At 34.5% G+C, this 23,432-nt stretch overlaps 2 protein-coding genes across 2 annotated transcripts in view; both read right to left on the reverse strand.

Moving 5' to 3' along the window:
* Nucleotides 1–250: 250 nt before the first annotated feature.
* On the reverse strand, nucleotides 251–6,803 carry LOC128204304 (5-hydroxytryptamine receptor 1D-like). Its single transcript, XM_052905715.1, has 3 exons — nucleotides 6,428–6,803; nucleotides 2,566–2,695; nucleotides 251–1,109 (listed from the first exon to the last, which is right to left on the reverse strand). The coding sequence occupies exons 1-3, from the start codon at nucleotides 6,801–6,803 to the stop codon at nucleotides 251–253; spliced, it is 1,365 nt and encodes a 454-aa protein (XP_052761675.1).
* A 3,079-nt stretch (nucleotides 6,804–9,882) lies between these two features.
* Nucleotides 9,883–23,432, reverse strand: part of LOC128204305 (muscarinic acetylcholine receptor M5-like) — a 31,816-nt gene continuing 18,266 nt past the window's right edge. Inside the window, exon 4 of the mRNA XM_052905716.1 lies at nucleotides 9,883–10,056. Coding sequence (XP_052761676.1) covers nucleotides 9,883–10,056 — 174 coding nt within the window. The remainder of the gene's footprint in view (nucleotides 10,057–23,432) is intronic.

Here is a 23,432-nt window from a genome sequence, read left to right on the forward strand (position 1 = left end):
CAACAGTGCCAACCATTCAAACATACAACGTTGTCCTGCAAAGACAGCTATATTAGCGGATAAGCTGACCTTTGTGATCGTTTTCGTGGTTGGATAGCTTATTTTAAAACATGTTGATTACTCAGGCGACTCAGACAATATAAAAAAACTATACACACAACCAAAACCTGACCGTTACACATAAATAGTTGAATACGTCAGTAGAAGCAGATTCCGTGATTATTTAAAAAGGCATGACTTCGTTGGAAATCTAGCGATGACGTACACACAGTATACTATAAAACGCCTCTTTGAAAACGGGACAGCTAAAATTATACAGAAACGGATTGAGTGTAGAGTTCAAATAGGTCATCCAAAATACCGTTTCGATAATAGCTTCCGGCACCAGTCCAGGGTACACTATGCTGATATCAAACACAACATGGAAGGGGAGCCAAAGAATCACGTATCCAATTACGATGTAAGTTAGTGTTTTGAATACCCTTTTGTCTTTAACATTCCTGTGTTTTATTCTTCTTGAAACTGTCTGTGTAGAGTTTTGGTCGATAGGATCTACTGACAACGAGGTTGTTCTAGCACTTTGGAAATGTTCTGAATGTTCGTCTCCTTTTAATGACTCGTTTGTCTTTCTTTCACAGTTGCTTGTTATGTTAGTATAATGTTTGAAATGGCTAGGTACCGTTAATAGGTTAGAAGCCTCAACAATGAATATTCCAGACTTATCTTTGCTTGTACTAGCCTGTTTTGTCATACCCGAGGCCCGTTGTTCTTGCTGTGCTGATAGATTACCAGTGTTACACTGAGAGCCTTCTGGCACAACGCTGTTCACATAACATGTATCTGAAAACTTTTCAGTCATATTTATGTTTCGAATCGATGAAGACCTGACCTTATTCGTTTTCAGCAATCCAACTCCTCTTCTCTTCATGAAAGCGTACACACGGGAGTAGCAGAATATCAAAACGAGAAATGGTCCATGATGTCCAAGAGTAGCGATAATGAAAACGAATTCCACATTTAGAGCGGGGTTCCAGTAGCATTCGCCCGGCTTGCTGTGTCTCAATCTATCCGATAGCCATGGCGGCACCCATAACGCAAGCATTAACAACCTGTAAAACATAAAGAAAGCAATTATCTATCATCAACACACGTATAAAGCATTTGGCCAAGCTATACTAATTAGGTGGCAATTATTATTAGTAAACATTGTGGAAACTATAGATGTTATCTCCATGTTTGTTTTGGAATGGGTGAAATAAAGGTAAGTTGACTTGACTTGACTTGCAAAAGAGTTTCTTTGTGCGTTTATGTTATCATATGTATTACTGTTTCATTGCTGATTTATATGATAACGTTTGCATATTATACACGTTTAATAACGGTGATGTATGGTAGAAATCACGTCTTCCCAGTTTAGCTTAAATAGCAAACTTATTATCGATCAGTTTATACAGTATAAGGTAGATTGTGTCCAAGGTTGCATGGTTCGTTTGAACTCGGGAGATTGTTATTAAAGATATCATCAACTAAAAAAAATTGAAACGAAAGAACTGCGCATTGGAACATGAAATTGAACAAATATCTTCTAGTTTTAATTAAACTAATATATATTACACGAGTAAGGAAGAAGCCCAGACTCTGCCTGAGCCATATTCATTAACAAACTAAGAAGTAATTGAAATTAGAAGTACTTAGATTGTACTATAATTATAATGAATAAAAAGACTGATGAAATAAACTATACATGTCTAAGGAACATTATAATAATTATATTGAATATATTTTCTGGAAACAAGAATGGTACATTTTTGCCATCTTTGATAAAGGTATTCATAAATGAGGTAACAAAAACAATTTGACAAAGTGGCATAGCTCCTCAAAATTGTTAAGTCATTCTTTAAGAGCAATCAAGCAACTTGTTGCATGGGATGGATACTTGTGTAAACTCCATTGATATACATTTGATTTGCACATTCAAAATACATAATTATTTTTTTCTTATTTTCTCACGGGTTTATTCTGAACAACATCGGTCTCAAACAATATATGTAAAAACTGCAAATTAATTAAGTCAAGAGTATTTTCCCAGTTTATTAAGGGCTTTATCTAATTACATAGTTGAGTCAAAGTGATGTCACAGCATGTGAACAATATATTGCCTGTCATGTACACATGGAAGAATTTTGAACAATCTTTAAAACAATTATTGTCATATACTATAATATTTAAAATGTATAGAAGAAAACCCTCTTTTTTGTCCCTTGTGACTATCAACTTGGTTTATATTTGAACCTTTGACTTTTGGGCTTATTCATGCCGTTTACATTATACTTTGGACTGAAGTCTTTCCAGAAGAAAATCTTTAATGTTTAGTCTATCATCTGTGACTTCAATAGACCTTCAACATTACCTTTTGTCTGAGTCAAAGACGATAACACGCGTATGTATAACATTGAATACGAATGGGGAGTTTTGAATAGAAGGGCGCCTTTAATTTTTTATTTGTATTTCAGCCAATATAAAATTGGTGAATACTAAGTAAATTAAAGTAATAAAACGTCTTACCACACGGTGACAACAGACAGAAGGCAAAACCTCTTGCTATGATGTTGTCTGTAGTGTTGAATCCAGGTAACGGACCAGAATCTGTCAAGGGATATTAGGATCAGAGTGAACACGGACACAAACGTCATCCCTGAAATAGCAGAAAACCCAAAATGATATGAACCAACAGATGCGCTTGTTGGTCAGGATTAGAGCAATACTACTATCACCAAGGATAACTCTTGGAGAGCTATATTAATATCACCAATGGTAACTCTAGGAAATATATACTACTATCACCAATGGTAACTCTGGGAAATGTATATTTCTATCACCAATGGTAACTCTACGAAATATATACTACTATCACCAATGGTAACTCTGGGAAATATATACTACTATCACCAATGGTAACTCTGGGAAATATATACTACTATCACCAATGATATCTATAGGAAAGTTATATTACTTTCACCAATGGTAACTCTAGGAAATATATACTACTATCACCAATGGTAACTCTAGGAAATATATACTACTATCACCAATGGTAACTCTGGGAAATGTATATTTCTATCACCAATGGTAACTCTAGGAAATATATACTACTATCACCAATGGTAACTCTGGGAAATATATATTTCTATCACCAATGGTAACTCTAGGAAAGCTATACTACTATCACCAATGGTAACTCTAGGAAAGCTTTACTACTGTCACCAATGGTATCTCTAGGAAAGCTTTACAACTATCACCAATGGTATCTCTAGGAAAGCTTTACAACTATCACCAATGGTATCTCTATGAAAGCTTTACAACTATCACCAATGGTAACTCTAGGAAAGCTTTACTTTTATCACCAATGGTATCTCTAGGAAAGCTTTACAACTATCACCAATGGTAACTCTAGGAAAGCTTTACTACTGTCACCAATGGTATCTCTAGGAAAGCTTTACAACTATCACCAATGGTATCTCTAGGAAAGCTTTACAACTATCACCAATGGTATCTCTAGGAAAGCTTTACAACTATCACCAATGGTATCTCTAGGAAAACTTTACAACTATCACCAATGGTATCTCTAGGAAAGCTTTACAACTATCACCAATGGTAACTCTAGGAAAGCTTTACTACTGTCACCAATGGTATCTCTAGGAAAGCTTTACAACTATCACCAATGGTATCTCTAGGAAAACTTTACAACTATCACCAATGGTAACTCTAGGAAAACTTTACAACTATCACCAATGGTATCTCTAGGAAAGCTTTACTACTATCACCAATGGTAACTCTAGGAAAGCTATACTTTTATCACCAATGGTATCTCTAGGAAAGCTTTACAACTATCAGAAATGGTAACTCTAGGAAAGCTTTACTACTATCACCAATGGTAACTCTGGGAAAGCTTTACTACTATCACCAATGGTAACTCTAGGAAAGCTTTACTACTATCACCAATGGTAACTCTGGGAAAACTTTACAACTATCACCAATGGTAACTCTAGGAAAGCTTTACTACTATCACCAATGGTAACTCTGGGAAAGCTTTACTACTATCACCAATGGTAACTCTGGGAAAGCTTTACTACTATCACCAATGGTAACTCTGGGAAAGCTTTACTACTATCACCAATGGTAACTCTGGGAAAGCTTTACTACTATCACCAATGGTAACTCTGGGAAAGCTTTACAACTATCAGAAATGGTAACTCTGGGAAAGCTTTACTACTATCACCAATGGTAACTCTGGGAAAGCTTTACTACTATCACCAATGGTAACTCTAGGAAAGCTTTACTACTATCACCAATGGTAACTCTGGGAAAGCTTTACTACTATCACCAATGGTAACTCTGGGAAAGCTTTACTACTATCACCAATGGTAACTCTGGGAAAGCTTTACTACTATCACCAATGGTAACTCTAGGAAAGCTTTACAACTATCAGAAATGGTAACTCTGGGAAAGCTTTACTACTATCACCAATGGTAACTCTAGGCAAAATATATTTCTATCACCAATGGTAACTCTAGGCTAAATAAATTTCTATCACCAATGGTAACTCTAGGAAAGCTTTACTACTATCACCAATGGTAACTCTAGGCAAAATATATTTCTATCACCAATGGTAACTCTAGGCTAAATAAATTTCTATCACCAATGGTAACCCTAGGTAAGCTATACTACTATAAGCCAATGGTACCTCTAGGAAACCTATATTACTATCACCAATGATATCTATAGGAAAGTTATATTACTTTCACCAATGGTAACACTAGGAAAGCTATATTACCATCACCAATATTAGCGTGAACACGGACACAAACGTCATCCCTGAAATAGGAGACAACCCAACATGTTAAGAATATGCAGATGTCCTTGGTGATCAGGATAAGCGTGAACACGGACACAAACGCCATTACTAAAGAAGGAAACAAACCAAAATGTTAAGAACCTGCGCAATGTCCTTTTTGATCAGGATAAGCATGAACACGGACGCGAACATCATGTACCGAATGTAAGTCATACCAAGACATGTAGGACGTGGACTTATCCATGGATATTTTGATCAGCGTCAGGAATGACACAAGCGTCCTGTCTGAATTTTGAATAAACCAACACATTCCGGACCAGCATCTGTGAACGGAGCAGGATCGGCATATTGGGGTAGTAGCAAGTACAGTTAACCATTTCAAACACGTCATAATAAAGTTTCCAAGATTGGCCTCACACTAGCGGCCCAAAACGTAGGTACAGTTAGAATACGATCAAAAATGTATTTAAACAATGTTTCTTTATTCCAAGCATTAGACAGAAGCAAACGTCATGTCAGAAATTTGAGACACGAATCAAATCGTGACGAACCAACATCAGTCCAAAGGAGCAGAAGCAGAGTAAACATGGACACGAATATATGCACGGAATTCATGTCAGATCAAGACGTTAAGGACCAGGAATTGTACATGTTCATGAGGATCAGCTTTAGTACTGATTCAAATGTAATCCCCGAAGGAGATGACAAAACAACGCATAACAATTTTCTCAAAATGTGTATAAGGTTTTGCACATCACTAGAGTGTCAATATGCACATTTTTGTTTCAGTATACTCGTCAATTGTATTTTGATAGTAGCTTTGCTTTAGAATCTTAGAAACATTGAAATAATATTTCAATACCTTCCTTGATTTAAAAGGTACCTTTATCAAGTTATAATCCTTCACTGTTTTTTTCATATATTCATTCCGTTTGCAACATAGTTAAAAGTTTTTTTGTGATAAAAAAAGAAATGCAGACTATTTATACCATGCGTATCAAACTAAAAGCAAATAATACATAATCATTACCTGATAAGATACCAGAAATGCGTCTAATACTCAAGGAATACTTATGCATAGTTTATATGACTGATCTATCGTTTTATAGAAGGAAAGTATCATTTGAAGCTACGTTATAAGTTGATGACAAAATAAATATCCATATTTCATAGTGTGTCATCAGACTTGTATGAGTCTTAATTTAACTATAGCACCAGGCATTTTTTTAAATAAATGTTTGATAAACATACTGTTATTATGAAACAGTAATGATCTTGTCTTAGATCAATATCGCCAGTTAACCATTTCCCAAAAGTAAAGCTTTATATAAGGGCATGTAACTAGTAGTCTTAGAAAAATCCTATCAAATTTTGAAAAGTGTATATAAATGATCATCAGGGCTGGTATTCAATATTGGTCTTGATTGGACCTAAGAACGATGTAGCTATTCGGGATACATGCAACTTATAACCAATCAAGTGTTAAGTATGACCATAAGATTAATTTTAGTTGAATAGTGAATACCAGCCCAGCATAATTTCTAGGTCAACCATTATCTGAAAGAAGTTTACCATAATCGAAGAAAATCCAGACTGCACACATAAACTCTCCGAATGGCCAATACGTCCCATAGAACGCCTGCGTAGCTTTAAAGCTCATGGCGCTGACGGCAACGGCGACGTCGGTAATTGCCAAATTCACGATGTAGTAGTTGAATGTTGTACGTAGGCACTTCCGAATTTTTATTGCCAATAATACCAGAATGTTGCCAATCACAGTGATTATGACTATGATGTACAATAAAACACCAACTAGTATTTTATTAAAGGTGATTTCAACCTTGATAGCTTCTGTATTGCAGGTACCATTGCAGATAGTTCCATTCATCGTGAATGTCGTCTGGAGACTGTAAGAATCGTAGAGAAATCTAGCACTATTCCATAGCATCTCCAATACCGCATGGTGTCCTTTATTCACAAGTTCTTTTTTCCATTTAGTAATGAAAAATAGCTACGGGAATCAAATATATCTGTATTTGCCTAGAAATATATTTATGTCATGGACAATTTTCTTAATAGTTGATGACCGAATTAATCATTAATTTCAATACAGTGGGAAAGTATCTTTCGCGCATCAAGTAACACCAAGGATTTTTTTCCTATCAAGAACTTTAATAGTAGTGTTAGTATTGGTTTGTAATGAATCTACTGTGATAATTGGATACACGGTAATTAAAATTGTAATTATTTCAAAATTGTACAAACCATGTGAACTTGACATATTTTCAGAGATGTATAGAAAAGGCTAGATAACCACAACAACTATTACAGTTTTATCAGTTTTATTCGTATTGCGAAACCCCATGTATGGGTGTGAATACAATGCTTATAACGTGTACATTTTGAGAGATCAATAAAACAATAGAAACTTCAGGGATATGCCAAGTAGTAGCCTTGAATTCCGTATTAAATGACCACTCAATCTGAAATACTCTATTTACTAACTAAGATATACTAGTTTCCTTTAATGGCCCTTAACTTGTTTTCTGCTGTATATTAAAAGTATTTTTCTTTTGCTGCGAACAGCTTGACCTTACTTGAGCCTTGATAAAAAATAAAATGTCTAATATGTTTTCCTAATCATGATAGATGTACCATATATGTTCACCGTCGTCTTTGAGGATGCGTGAGAGTCCTTCGTTTGATTCCATTTTGGAGGCATCTAATGAATTATACCTGATTAACTGCTGAAATACGTCTGGCGGAAAAGTTTGCAGTCGATGCCCCGGCATTCGTTTGTTTGTTACGCTCCATTGTTGCAGAGTGTGCGTTTGTAAGAGAATTATTCGCTGTGTTTCAGATGTACCTGAGTACATGTCATATTTGTTTGCGGTGACTTTAATTTGCAAATCGCCGTTTTGCTTATGATTAAAAATGATTTCAACAAATACGCTGTACGTGCATGCGGTATGACATTAGTTTATACGTGGCATGCACGCAATTGGCAGTGTCGTTCTTTAACGCCTTTGAGTCCTGCATTGACAATGAAAAACATTGATTACATAGTCATAACGTTACTATGCGTTACAAACTTTTTAATGGACACACCGACATCTCCACAGTGCAGTATCCTCACCTGGAACGTCCGTGGCGCTATGTCTTCAGCGGGATCCATTTACTTGAAACATACAACATTGACGTTAGTTGTATAAGCGAACATAAACTGACGCCGAACTGTGATGGATTTCTCAATACGTTGCATTCCTCATATAGGGCAATAACTGTTTGTGAATATGTATATATAGATACCCCCTATGGTAAAGGCGGTGTTAGTATTTTATACAAAAATAATTTAGCATTATCTGTAAATACATTGCTTAATATAAAATCCAACCGCATAACTTGTATCAAATTGTCAAATGTTAATAATTCAATTGCAAATACATTCATATTTAGTGTATAATTACCGTCGGTGAATTATGATTATGACGCTCACGAAGAGTGTGTCGATGAACCCCAAAGCTTATATGACATATATTCGTCTGAAGGGCTCATAATTATTTGTGGTGATATTAACGTGCAACTAAAAGGAAATAATTGTGACAGAAGAACACATTGTTTTCTTGACTTTTTAAGTAAAAGCAGCTCAACCAATTGTAAAAGCACTGGACTACCGTATACATTTAAACCCACACAAAAAACTCTTGACTATATCATTGTAAGCGAATTGCAAACAGATTTAGTACTTTATAATACTGTTATAGATGATGATTGTACATGTGTATCTGATCACTTGCCTATTGTTACCCATTGTATTATACCATTGTGTGTATATGCATTACCTGAAAAGCCATATATCGCATGGAACATATGCTCAGATGACCAGTTTGACATGTATAGGGAGAAACTCAAAACTCTCCTTTGTTCTATAGATCTTGATGATATATGTCATGATACACGCAGTATAGAAACACTTTATAGCCATGTAGTGAACAGCATTATAAGCGCTGCTGAGAATTGCCTTCGCTTGAGTAAATACAATAAGTATTCTAAACCATATTAGAACGAAGATGTCAAACAAGCGCATAAAGCACAACGTACCAGCCGATTGAAGAGGATATCGGAGGGCAGACCAAATGGTAATGAAAATGTTTACTTCAGGAAGTACAAAACAGCAAAACGAACGTTTATCAATAAACAGAAACATGTAATATTTAGAGAGAACGAAAAACATTTTGACGAATTAAACTCGGCTGCCAACTGTGATATGAAATTGTTCTGGAAACTAAGTCGCAAGCATAAAGTGAGTCGCTCAAATCCAATCAATGAAATACAAGCTGAAACAAGAACTGAACGCGAACCTCACGTTATAGCGTGTGAGTTCGGAAGGTACTTTGAAAATGTATTTTCTCCAAATCGAAAAACCACATTATAACAATGAGTTTCTTGATACCTTAGAAAGTAGTGTAGACGAGTTCATAGCATCTGAAGATCGAAGCCATGATCCTGATCTAACGAAGGAAGTACAATCAGCTGATGTAGAATTAGCGGTTAAGGTTCTGAAACTACGCAAAGCACCTGGCCATGAGGGTATCACATCAGAATACTTAAAACATGATGGCAACGTTTTATACAGATACCTAGCTAAATTATTTACAATGATGATAAACTGTTATTATGTGCCTGAAAGTTGTAAAATTGGAATTATAATCCCAATACACAAACGATTGACTCACTGGCGTTCTTTACAAAATGCACAGCTCCCAAATAAACAACAAAACGCCTACCAGAAACACCTCGGAACAATTATTGCTTCCTTCAACCTACAAGAACCGATCTAAGAGATATTCGAACTTGGGTCCAACGTCTATGCTGCCCTACTTGACACTGCCGGAGCTTTTGACAATGTACCACACAGTGCAATCATCATTAATATGAAAGAAATTGGGATAAAAGGAACGTTTCTACGCTTAATTGCGAACATGTACAATGCCCTTAAAGGATACGCTTTGGTAAATGGGAAAGCTTCAAAACACTTCGATGTAAAGCAAGGCATCCGACAAGGGGGAGTACTGTCCACGTGGAGTTATCTCCTCTTTATAGACGGTCTCCTGAACAAACTTGAAACTACCGGAAACGATCTTACGCTTAACAACAGTATTCATTGCGGTAATCCTACGCTTGCAGACGACTTGACACTGCTATGTGGAAATAAAACAGCATTAGAAAAGCAATTGGATGTTGTGAAAAAATATGCTAATACGTGGGGATATGACTTCAATGTTAACAAAAGTAAAGCCATAATTTTTAGTACTAACAACCATATTAATGCAACAAATATTAAATTCGGCATTAAACATATAACCAGCACAGGAACAGCAAAGCACATTGGAATAATACTTGAAAGTACACTGAAATGCACCAGACCAATTGACGAACGAGTCAGAAAAGGACGGGCGTCTCTATTTTCAATCCTCACCACCGGTGACGTCAACCCTCTAACACTTAGCCAAGTAGTCCAGAAAGTATGTATACCTGCAGTCTTGTACGGTTTCGAACTCTGGCATGACATATCAGGGCATGATCGCCTGAAGCTTGAAAAATACATCAGATTAGCTGCTAAACGTATACAACATCTACCAACGTGGACAAGAACTGATATGGCATTGAGTCTGCTAGGATGGTTCCCGTTAGAGCTGGAGGTAGATAAGCGCAAACTAAGCGTTTCTACAAAAGTTGTGTACCCTTCCTAGTGAACACTTAACTCGAAGAATATTTAATAACAGACTTAATCTGTATGTGTTAAGAGGATTCAAGCACCAACGAGGATTCATACCATGCGTTGTGCGTTTGCTTATTCAGTATGATATCTTCAACTACTTACTGCTTTATATCCGCACATCGACATTCCCTAGTAAATATAGCTGGAAGAAAATCGTTCATTTTAACCTTAAAAAGTATTGGAATGCATGGAAAGACAGAACACAACGTGATGAAGATTTTGCGCGATTTCTTGCTGTTCATGACAGCATTGTACCTTCTAACCTATGGTTACTTGCCAACGAAAGAGATGAAATAATACATGCAATCAGCGCGGTGAATGTCTTAATAGTACGGTACTTTAAACCCTACACGTGTAAAATATGTAACGCTCATGTCTCTGAACTGGCCAGACACCTTATTGTAAGCTGTTATGGCACTGCTTGGCTAAGGGAAAAACTGTTCAGTGATTTATGTTCTGTGGTTAGACTCCAACTTTGTAAGCTTTCTTAAAAGAGCTGAAAATGAAATGTTTTTTCGCATACTTTTTCAAGCAGAGACTCTCACTGCGTTTCATTTTGACTCAATTTTGCAGAAAACATTTCTGAATAAGACGCTCAAATTCATTTATGACACGGTCAATACGTACAACCGACTATAGAAAGCATTAGTCCTTATTATGATGTTCTGTATAAAACATGGCGTAATCACAAGGAGTTGCATCTAAAACATCCCAACCTGGTTTATGGTTTATATTTCTAATTTCGATAAGCCTTGACGATGGGTGAATTAGGGTTTTGTAACTCATGAAAAAATTGCTGTTACAGAAACTTATTCCATGTTATTTCTTGCTATTGTGTTTACATGTTTTATCACACACCATACTATTTTTGTTTGTTCACATATTTATATTTCATTATTCTTTGCATTTAACATGTCAATAACTTTATATGTATAATCACTGAAAAGTGGAAATAAAGAGTATATATACAACACTTCATCCTTAAATAATGTACGTCGCAGGACGTTCGCCTCTTCAGTACCTTCAGTGCTTTGATTTGCAAATTCAAGGGCCATGATTATTGTTCAACCTAGTGAAATGTTAAGTCTCATAAGGTAGAAATACCATGTTCTTTGCACCTTTTTTCAAAATAAACTGGTATCCTTCATAAGAACCATTCTTTTCGAAATTTATTCATCCTTTTTGGTATATTAAAACGATTGTTTAATTGTGGTAAAACCTATTTGGGAGTAAGAGTGCATCTTTAAATTATTAGAATTCACATGTACACCTGTTTAAGATAAGTAATACATTGATCGGTATGCTTTTATTTTTTATATTATACTTCACCAGGGCCCCTATATACTAACCTTTTGAGTTTGTGTTTAAAATAAAGACTCAGGAAAGCAAAAATAAATTTTATTTGTAAAAATACTTTTACCTGAGTAAATATTTTAAATCACTACAATCAGGCACATATATTTTGTCGAAATAAGTTCCATTATACGAGGTGATGATGATGTAGGTAGGTAGGTTTATTTCGGTAAAAAGACATGAACATTACATGGCACGTCATAATGCAGACAAATTATAACATATCATTATCAATGCATAGACAATAGAAACCATGAAATGCACACACAATACCAAGGATGACACAAAAAAGAGAAAAAAGATTTTCACTTATTTCCATTGTGGTCCTTGAAAAATTGGTGGCAGTAACCATGGAATAGTCATGTAGTTTAGCAAAATTGTTAAGTACAAGGATAATAAATCTAGACAAGTTATAATCTTATATCACAGATAATTAATTGCATAAATTATATCACAGAACTCATTAACATTATTACTCTGCATTCATAGCCTATTACACTGCATTCATGGCCTATGTATTGTAACAGAAGACTTAAGATCATAATGTATGGAATAAAAAAATGCCATTCAAAATGGCAATACTGTAAAGCAATATTAATATCACAATGAGATATGATAAGATATAAGGAAATACGTGTGAATAAGAACCCTACATGCTAATAAAAATGAAATTATTATGATAGCTAAAAATAAAAATTTATTATATTAATATCACAATGAGATATGATAAGATATAAAGAAATACGTATGAATAAGAACCCTACATGCTAATAAAAATGAAATTATTATGATAGATAAATATAAAAATTTAAAATGAATCTTTAAGACTGCAATAGGTACTGTTTGATGGCAGACTTGAAATGGTTAGGTTTTGAAATATTCCTTATATTTTGAGGAAGACTATTCCACAAATTTATGCCATTATTTGTGAATGTCTTTGCCCCAAAACTGCCAACCTTAGGCTTGGAGAAACGACCAGTGTTAACAAAGGTAAAACTATCCGCAAAATGATCAGACACTGGCTGAGCTACCTTATTAGACCTTGCACAGCAACCGTGCACATCACCTAGCGGTTTAAAATGTTCACCAAGATACTCAGGGGCAAGGCCATTCTTTATCTTATGGACATGACAAAGCATAATTTGCTCTACCCTTTTTGACACGGGTAGCCAACCTAAACTTAGAAATTGCTCTTGACCAACATGAGACATGTTATCCATCTTTAAAACAAACCTGATCATCTTATTTTGGGTAGTCTGGAGTTTATTTTTAAGTGACTGGGTAAGACCTTGATACCAAAAGGAACAAGCATAGTCGTAGTGGCACTGTATAAGGGACATAACCAAGAGTTTTCTAGTGTGCATATTTAAGAATTTACTTTTTCTGTATAAAAACTTCAACCTGGAGTTTGCCTTACTAATAACTGACTTGGCTTTGGACTCACCAGCCAGACTCTGATCTATTTTAGCACCAAGGTACTTGACAAAACTTGATGGAGTAATTGGTACCCCATTACAAGACACATTAAGCTGGGGATTAGACTTAAGTTTGGGCTTTGAACCACACAATACTGATTCCGTCTTGCCAAGGTGTAGGGACAGTTTGTTGTCCACTAGCCACTCACTAATGAGTTCCAGGTCACTTGAAAGAATGGATTGAATTTCTGATATGCTTTTACCAGCTACTAAGATGCCCGTATCATCAGCATAGAGTAATATTTTATTGTTAACCACAGCGGCCATATCATTAACATAAATTAGAAATAGAAGAGGGCCAAGGATGGAACCCTGAGGGACACCACATGTGACAGTGGCCTCGGAGGACAATGTGCCAGATACGTCGACAATCTGATGGCGATCTGAGAGATAGGATTGAAACCATCTAACAGCGTCAGCATGGAGACCTATAGCCTCAAGTTTCATCAGTAAAATACCATGATTGACCGTATCGAAGGCCTTCTGAAGGTCAAGTAGAACCATTCCAACCATTTTACCTTCATCCATCTTAAAACGAATGTAATCAGATAAATGTGAAACCGGATTGGTAGCTGTAGAGAAGTTGTTTATCATTTAAATAACCTTCTACCTGATCATATATGACCCTTTCAAATATCTTTGAAACAATACTTAAAACTGAAACAGGCCTGTAGTTCCCAACCTCAGTCTTGTCACTTTTCTTATAAAGGGGAATAACCCTGGCAGACTTGAGGTCATCAGGTACAGACCTCTGGATAATGGACAAGTTCACAACATGAGTGAGGGGACAAGATATGATAGAAGCACTATCCCTAACAAACCTAGCAGGAATGCCATCTAAACCTGTAGCCTTATTTGCACTCAGTTTATCTAAATGTTTTAAAACTTTATTTTCAGACACAATAGCAAATGAGAAGCTATTATGATTAACACCTTTATCAATATAATATTTGCTAACAAAACTTTTACCATACTTATTCAAGCTTATTGGAAGTTTTTCAACAAGTTTAGAAGCAACTGTAGTATAAAATAAGTTAAACTTTTCAGCAACTGTAAGCTTATTAAAAGAAATCTGTCCATCAATTTTAAGACCTATGCTACTTGATGAAGAGTTACATTTCTTAGAAGGAAGACCTAATTGTTTAAGTGTGCTCCAGAGAGATTTAGACTGGTTTTTGTACTGTTCAAGTTTTTCTGAAAAATAGCATTTCTTGGCCTTATGAATGAGAAACTGAGTTTTATTACGCAATTCCTTAAAAACATTAAAATTATCTTCAGTTCTATTTTTCTTAAAAACATAAAAAGCTTTGTCTCTAGCTTCAATACTATGTAAATTGTCAGGGGATATCCAAGGCTGAGTTCGTTGCTTACATCTTACTTCCTTAACAGGTGCAATACCATCAAGAACAGATATAAAAATAGATTTAAAATTTGTCCAAGCTTCTGACACATTGTCACTGAGTAGAACACTACTCCAGTCTGTAGATAAAAGACATTGTTCAAAATTTTCCTTACTGTAGTCTTTTAAGGATCTGATATGAACATTGTTATGTTTACCAATAGACATGTTTTAAACATTTCTCGATAGTGTATATTGGCGCTGCATTGCTAGAGCTTATCATAGTCAACATCATTACATTTGAAACATTTCGCGTAATTAGCCTGGAGACGCGAGGTAGATTTTTAACAATGATGTCGAAAGATTTATCACTATATTTCCTGAATGGTTCCTAAAAGAGCATTCAATTAGATGTCAGTATATGTTTAAGATGTTATCTTTCAAAAAAGCTTTAAACCAATCCAAAAAAGAAAGGTTATAAAAACGCATACAAAAGAAATATCCCGAACATGGTTCTTAAGCCTTAAAAAATGCTAAATTAAAATCTTAATATAGTAAACCAGACATTTTCCATCATGATTTCTGTTTTTCTTAAGTATTAGCAGTTCACTTTAAGCAGTAACAACATGCTGGACCGTCTTATACAACCCAACCTTATAACCTTAAAATATCATCTTAAAGATAAGGTTACATAGTTATGGTGGCATACTTCTGCCACCAGAGAACCATATAACTAACTAGTTAATTAAGTGGTTAACTAGTTACGTAACTAGTTAACCACTTAATTAACTAGTTAGTTATGTGGTTAATTAGTTACGTAACTAGTTATTTTATTTCAATAAATCAAAGATCATAACGGGAAATAAATACATGTTAGTGCCTACAACTGCCATTCTTGTATTATTTTACCAGCTTAAGATTAACTAGTTACGTAACTAGTTAATCACTTACCAGTTAGCGATATTTTGGATAAGTGGTAAGTGATTGACTAGTTACGTAACTAGTTGACTTCATAACTAACTAGTTATTTAAGTGATTAACTCGCTCATTAATCTTCAATTATAATATGCAAAGAATAGCCAGGTGTGTCGGTATAGTTGTCGACCAGGTGAGGCAATTATTGACCGGGTCAATTGTTTGAACACAAAATTTCATTGATATAAATTTCATCTTGTTTTTGTGAATTAATTTTAGAATACAATGCAGATGGATATACACCCATCAACTGAAGATGGTGGTTAATTTCCCCCAAAGACTTCGTCTAATGTCTGCGACGACTAAAGTGTGACTGTGTATCAATGCAATGGAGCAAAACATTTTTTTTATAACATAAGAAAATATTAACACTATCATAAATATAACAAAAATCCTATCCCAATGGGTTACTTTTGACTTAAATTTGGTTTACAATGTGGCCTTTCAATTGCTGGCTATGACCTTGATCACCATTCTAAAGTTTATCACGTTTAGAATCCAAAGCATTGTGGTAGAATCTACATCCGTTATATAACATCGCTAATTACTATGTTTACAATAAATGTAACGTTTATGGAGTAAATTAAACTAACATCCCTCAGACTATCCCTCAACATCGCCAATCGAGGTTCCGATTTTATCTGGTTACATTTAACGGAGAAGATATTTTTCTTTATCAACAAGCAGGTGTAAGATACAAGCTACTATATCTCAACATTTGTTTAACGTATTTGTAATTAAAAGGATTTGGACGATCGTTCGCGCTTACTTTTCAGGCTTCATGTTGAACCAAAATAGTAGGTAACGGAGATTGACATTTGCAAATTAAACAAGACCTATGGCAACAAATTTTCACAGAAATAAAGAGTTATTCACAAATAAAATATACGATAAATCGCCGTATATTCATATATTTGGATCTTGTTTCAAAACTATTTTTAAACTTGCAATAAGGTATAATTAGCATTCATTGGAAAGAACCAAATGCACACGCATGTGACTCGTTATATCACACTAAATTGTTTATAGTAAAGGTTTCATGATGTTCCTTTTCGGATCTACAGGGGAATATATCAAAATATGCGTACAGTTGATCACACGGCTGTAATTCATTTTTATTATTCATAATATTTCCTGAAAATGTCAAGAAATAAACAAAAGATGTAAACGAAACATAACGGACATTAAACCATTTTGGCCACAAAGAAGAATGCATAATGGTAGACTAGATTCATTTCAGAAGTAAGGACTCACCAAATTGATGTTTCGTTCAACGAATTTACCGCTCCTATTTCTTTTAAACTGTAAAATATTTTTTTTAAGGCTGAAAAATATTAAATTGTCATTCTCCTCATTATTTTTAAGTGGATATTCAAAGGGAAGTAACCGTGGCATTTCATACCGTTAATCGATCGGTTTAGCATTGGTTTCAATAAATTAAATCAAATCGGCTGCTTCCGGCATAAACACTGTGTCTCGAATTTTGGAAATTTAAACTTATTTTTTACAATAAATGTGTTGTGACCTTGCTGGAAGTCATTTGAAATGTAAATATTTGTTGATCATTGTTCACCATCCAATGCGCTAAAGAATCATTAATTATGCAATATATATACCTATATATTATAACATGAGAATAAGTCAGTTGAAATTAACAGAAAAGTGTTTCATTGTTTAGTCCAAATTGATATTTCAAAGTCATTTTTGACCAAATTCTGACAAAATAACAGTTTCAAACAAAAATCTTTTCACATATAGCGATCTTACCACTAGTCCGGAAAGACCAAAGAAATAGGTTTATTGGTAATTGGTTCATTACTTTAATTTTTGTTTTGTTTTTTAGCATAATCTGGGATTTATTGAAATTAAACTTTATTTTTTTAAACAGGATCGACTATACAGCATTAGAATTTGAGCAGCCCGGGAGACATTTTACCATTGCAGGGCTTGCGGACATGCAATTGCATTTACTGTGATATTCAAAACTAAAATCTGATGTTTGATGCTGGTTATGTAAAACATCATGTTTTAAACACGCGAAATATATCCTGATAAATGTCTAGATACAGCAGAGGATGTTAATGTGATTCAGGTAGATACATATGTCGTTCAAACGTTTTTTCTAAAACCAGGTTTTTTTATGAATGATCATCAAACTTTAAATATGTTTCAATTATGTTGAAGCTTTGGTTTATCCGTATAATGTTTACTTAAAACGTATGAATAAATATTATGTATACAAACATTTTACCATTGTCCACTAGAGGCTCAGTTCAAGATTGCAATCAAAGGGTTTAATCGGCAATTATATTAAACAATCTTTCTTATTTATATTGAATATAAGAAAAAAATCGCTCTTTGCTCTCTTCCGATTTTATATAAACCTACAAATGTTGTTTTGTTTCAACAAATTGCGCATGCGTGTGAACCTTATTTGCATATCTATGAATGGCTACAAGGTTTTCCTAAATTGACTTATACAAACGATGACCATTGTGTACATGTTTGGGAACACTGTTGTCGTGCTAGTTTCACACCCACATTCACTAATATGTATACAAACACCAGTTCCTATCAAATAATGAATCAACATCTCATCTTGATATTCAGTGTCTTCCTGATTTTGAAAATGAATTGACTGTCGTAGATTTTAGAGTTTAAAGTTTTTGGTAAGTGCTGAAAAATTAAATAATGTTTCTTATTGTAGTATTATATTTAGTATATAAACAAACAGATAAAAACAAACACTCAATGGGCACCTAAAATCCGCCGCTTATTCGATTTGTTGGAAGCTGCTTTTCATCACCAGTTAATTAGAACAGTGTAAGTACCCTCTTCGCGCCCCTATTAGATACACTATATGTGACCTCAACACATGTGAAAAATTTATCGACAATAGCAACTTCAGCTGTAGCTATCTAAAATGTTAACATTTTAGTAGGGATTCAAACACGTATGAATAATTAAATAAAAACTCGTTAAAACTGTCGGAAACTGCTTTTCAACCAGTATTTCGTGTTTTAATTGTCTGAATCTGCATTCCTAGAGTGTATTAACGTCAATATAATTACAGTTACAAAGAAAAGCGTAGTAGTTTTTCAATCATGATTATAGAAGATTTATTTTAATCATTTCCTGCATGTTTCCTGAGGGAGCATGCAATTCGATATCATTACGTGCATAGTTGTTATCTTTTCAAAGAAATTGAATCCAATTATGGGTTGATAAAAGTCCGCATCTAATGAAAAGCATACAAAAACTGTAAACGGTAAAATGATTCTAAAGTTTCAGAAATGAAAATTAAAGATCTTAAACAAAGTCTACCAGTTGAACATGTGCGTCATTTATATCTGCGTTCCTTGTATGAATGTAGGAAGTATCTGATTCAGCACAGCGATGTAAAATCATTCATTTTAAAGACTCTCTCGAACTATAACTTTCGTGGTCTAAGGTTTATAAGTTCAGTTAAATGTTGAACCAGCTTTGCTATCGCCTGTTGTTATAAGAACTGGCCCTAAGATATGTTTATATCATGGACAGTTTTCTTAATAGTTGATGACTGAATTAATCATTAATTGCAATACAGTGCGAAAGTATCTTTCGCTCATCAAGTAACACCAATGATGTTTGTCCTATCAAGAACATTAATAGTAGTGTTAGTATTGGTTTGTAATAAATCTACTGTGCTTTATGGATAGACTGTGATTGAAATTGTAATTATTCAAAATTGTACAAATAATTTGAACATAACATATTTCCAGAGATGTATAGAAAAATTTATCGACAATAGCAACTTCAGCTGTAGCTATCTAAAATGTTAACATTTTAGTAGGGATTCAAACACGTATGAATAATTAAATAAAAACTCGTTAAAACTGTCGGAAACTGCTTTTCAACCAGTATGTCGTGTTTTAATTGTCTGAATCTGCATTCCTAGAGTGTATTAACGTCAATATAATTACAGTTACAAAGAAAAGCGTAGTAGTTTTTCAATCATGATTATAGAAGATTTATTTTAATCATTTCCTGCATGTTTCCTGAGGTAGCATGCAATTCGATATCATTACGTGCATAGTTGTTATCTTTTCAAAGAAATTGAATCCAATTATGGGTTGATAAAAGTCCGCATCTAATGAAAAGAATACAAAAACTGTAAACGGTAAAATGATTCTAAAGTTTCAGAAATGAAAATTAAAGATCTTAAACAAAGTCTACCAGTTGAACATGTGCGTCATTTATATCTGCGTTCCTTGTATGCATGTAGGAAGTATCTGATTCAGCACAGCGATGTAAAATCATTCATTTTAAAGACTCTCTCGAACTATAACTTTCGTGGTCTAAGGTTTATAAGTTCAGTTAAATGTTGAACCAGCTTTGCTATCGCCTGTTGTTATAAGAACTGGCCCTAAGATATGTTTATATCATGGACAGTTTTCTTAATAGTTGATGACTGAATTAATCATTAATTGCAATACAGTGCGAAAGTATCTTTCGCTCATCAAGTAACACCAATGATGTTTGTCCTATCAAGAACATTAATAGTAGTGTTAGTATTGGTTTGTAATAAATCTACTGTGCTTTATGGATAGACTGTGATTGAAATTGTAATTATTCAAAATTGTACAAATAATTTGAACATAACATATTTCCAGAGATGTATAGAAAAAGCTAAATAACCACAGCAACTATTAAAGTCAGTTAGATTCGTATTGCGAGACGCCCGTATAGGGGTGTGAATGTCAATGCTTATAACGTGTACATTTTGAGAGATCAATAAAAGAATAGAAACTTCAGGGAAATGTCCAGTAGTAGCCTTGAATTCCGTATTAAATGACCACTCAATGTGAAATACCCTTTTTACCAGCTGATATATACTAGTTTTCTTTTATGGTACTTAGCTTGTTTTCTGCTGTATATTACTTTTAATACGAATTGCTTGACCTAACTTGAGCCTTGGTAAAAAATAAAATGTGTAATATGTTTTCCTAATCATGATAGATGTACCGTATATGTTCACCGTCGTCATGCGTGAGAGTCCCTTCGTTAGATTCCGTTCTTCAGGCTTCTAATGAATTATAACTGATCGACTGCTGAATTACGTCTGATGATAAAGGTTGCAGTCAATGCCCCGGAGTTCGTCTGTTTGTTACGTTCTTATATTGCAGAGTATGCATTTGTTAGAAAGTTATTCGCTGCGTTTCAGATGTACCCGAGTACATGTCATATTTTTTGCGGTGACTTTAATCTGCGAATCGCCGTTTTGCTTATGATAAAAAAAATGATTTCAACAAATACACTATAGCGGATTTAAGAGACTGATCCGGAACGTGCAAGCGGCATGACATTAGTTTATACGTGACATGCAAGCACTGGGCAGGGTCGTTCTTTAACGCCTTTGAGTCCTGCATTGACATGTGCTTAACGAAATGAATAGGATCAGGGTATGTGTAGAATGATGTTATGATAAATGAATTGTTTAAGACATGCCAGATGATCGTGGAAAAAAGAAAAAAGTGTGTTTACCTGTCAGAAGCAGCGTTTTTTTCTATACTGAACGCTTTTTGTGCCAGATATTAGTGCGAAGTTTTCGTCAGTATTTGGTAAAATATTGACTTCCTACCATCATTTAAGACCATTATTTCAGACCAAACAATGAAACATATTTTAGTGGAGGCAAGACTATTTTCATCATCATCGACTCATGATCAGCTCATAAAATGAGTATCTATTTGAGTGAAACAATACTTAAAATAGTAAATAGGTTTAAGAAACGGTTCACAGTCAAACGATAAGCTTTTCTTGAAAGAACAGTTGACTTTTAAACTTATCCCTTTAAATTAAATATTCATTTCAGTGTGAAAACATAATCTCAACTCAGTTACATGTTTACCGGAAGCCGGTTTATATATAAAACTCTGCGCAACGGTTACTTCCCTTTTCATAATAAATACTATCAAACTGCGAAGATAAATTGTAGTCAATTATATTGCGGATTTCTAAAAAAACTAGTTACCACATAAAATCTGATTCAACGTTAAAATTAAGGTGCGGACGCACAAGAAAATATACGTATTCAAAAACATAGGTGCGGTTAATCCGCGAAACGCAACATCAATTAGGTGAGGCAATATTCTTGTAAATAATATTGTTTTACCAATGACGTGTCAGAAAAACTGGAGAGAGGCCCGACAAACAGTCACGTCCTGACATTCAGATTAATGTTAGCATTGATCTTTATCGTTTCATAGGAATTCATTAAATAGTTTTCAATGATCATGGTTTATTTATTATTGTGAAGTCTAACACAATTATTTCTTGAAACTAGACAGTAGATATGATATTTATAATAGCAAAAATGTGTCTACTTACAGAGAGTGCATTAAATTGTTACCTTGAATTTCATTTCTTTCTGCTACAAGGACAAAAATGATTGAAAGAAACCTTCGTTTTAATTGAAATGCTACAGTCGAAGAGAAGGTTAAACTTAACAAGAATATCCTTAAGGAACGGTATTTCTATTCACTTTGATGAACGACTGAGAAGAACTTCCGTTATCACACTAATTAGCACAGAAAACGTGCTGAGGCTAATTAATATTGGCGGACGTGCAACACTCAGGGACCTTGCAGATTAATTTCAAATACCATGCTCAACTGAGCACCACTGCTACATAAGGTATTTTTATATATACTTGTGTACCATATCTAGTGTAAACACTAAATGTTTTACATCGATCGAGAGTGTGGTCTTGTGCTGTGGGTGAAACCGGAGTACCTGGAGAAAACCAACTTGTCCGGCTTGGTTACCACAAACAAAACTCTATAACTATAAACAAATATTTCTTTGTTTTCGTCTATACATTGACTCCTATATGGGGCCGGTTTCAATCAGGCGGTGCTTAATGTTAAAAGGCTAGCATGCGGTTAAATTACATCGATATTCACTTTAATAGCACGATCGTTTTGATGATACTTTTAGATAATACTTTCTCAGTCTTATTTGAACCATCAAGAATCAAAAGCAACAAAAAATAAATTGCATCGTCTTTAAAATCTTTAAAGTACACATGGAGTACATATAGATCAATAAGAGTTTGTGTTCCGTTATAACACGAGAATCAATACACATTCAAAAGTAAATTTAGGTATACTGAACACATACTGCAAATAACCAAAACCCAAACGCATTGAAGGGAACATGACAGTGAAATCTGCCAACGGATAAAGCTGTTATAGCAGTGCAGCGGATTTCACAGATTCTTTACCGATTTCTACCTCAGGTTATGCTGCTACAGAGTCTCGCCTCCCTGACAGTGACCGTTTCTTAGCGGTGTAACATCCATATCAAGATTTGGTTAGTCACACTATATTGTACATAGTCAAGGCTTTGTGATGTCTTCTTACGGATCTACATGCGAATATATCAAAGTGCTTGTACAGTATATCCCACGCCTTCGATTCAAGTGGATGATGTCAATAAAGAAATAAGCAACAGGTGCAAACGATGCATAAATGAAATTATATAACTTGGGGCACAATGAAGACTGCAAAAGTGTTAACTAGACTTATTTCAAATATGCCCAGACGCGGATAGGAAACTGAACAATATTCAGCTCAATCCTCTAGAAGATAAATGCGGCACCATTATTTTTAA

This window comes from Mya arenaria, chromosome 10 (assembly GCF_026914265.1).
Source record: "Mya arenaria isolate MELC-2E11 chromosome 10, ASM2691426v1".
Classification (NCBI taxonomy): domain Eukaryota; kingdom Metazoa; phylum Mollusca; class Bivalvia; order Myida; family Myidae; genus Mya; species Mya arenaria.

What these genes read in the sequence shown, in the direction of transcription:
- LOC128204304 (XM_052905715.1), bottom strand. Translation starts at nt 6,803, where the DNA reads ATGCTATGGAATAGTGCTAGATTTCTCTACGATTCTTACAGTCTCCAG. An exon ending in CTGGATTTTCTTCGATTATG is followed by an intron (nt 2,696 to 6,427) that starts GTAAACTTCTTT and finishes CTGCTATTTCAG; the next exon opens with GGATGACGTTTGTGTCCGTG. An exon ending in CTGTCTGTTGTCACCGTGTG is followed by an intron (nt 1,110 to 2,565) that starts GTAAGACGTTTT and finishes TATGTTTTACAG; the next exon opens with GTTGTTAATGCTTGCGTTAT.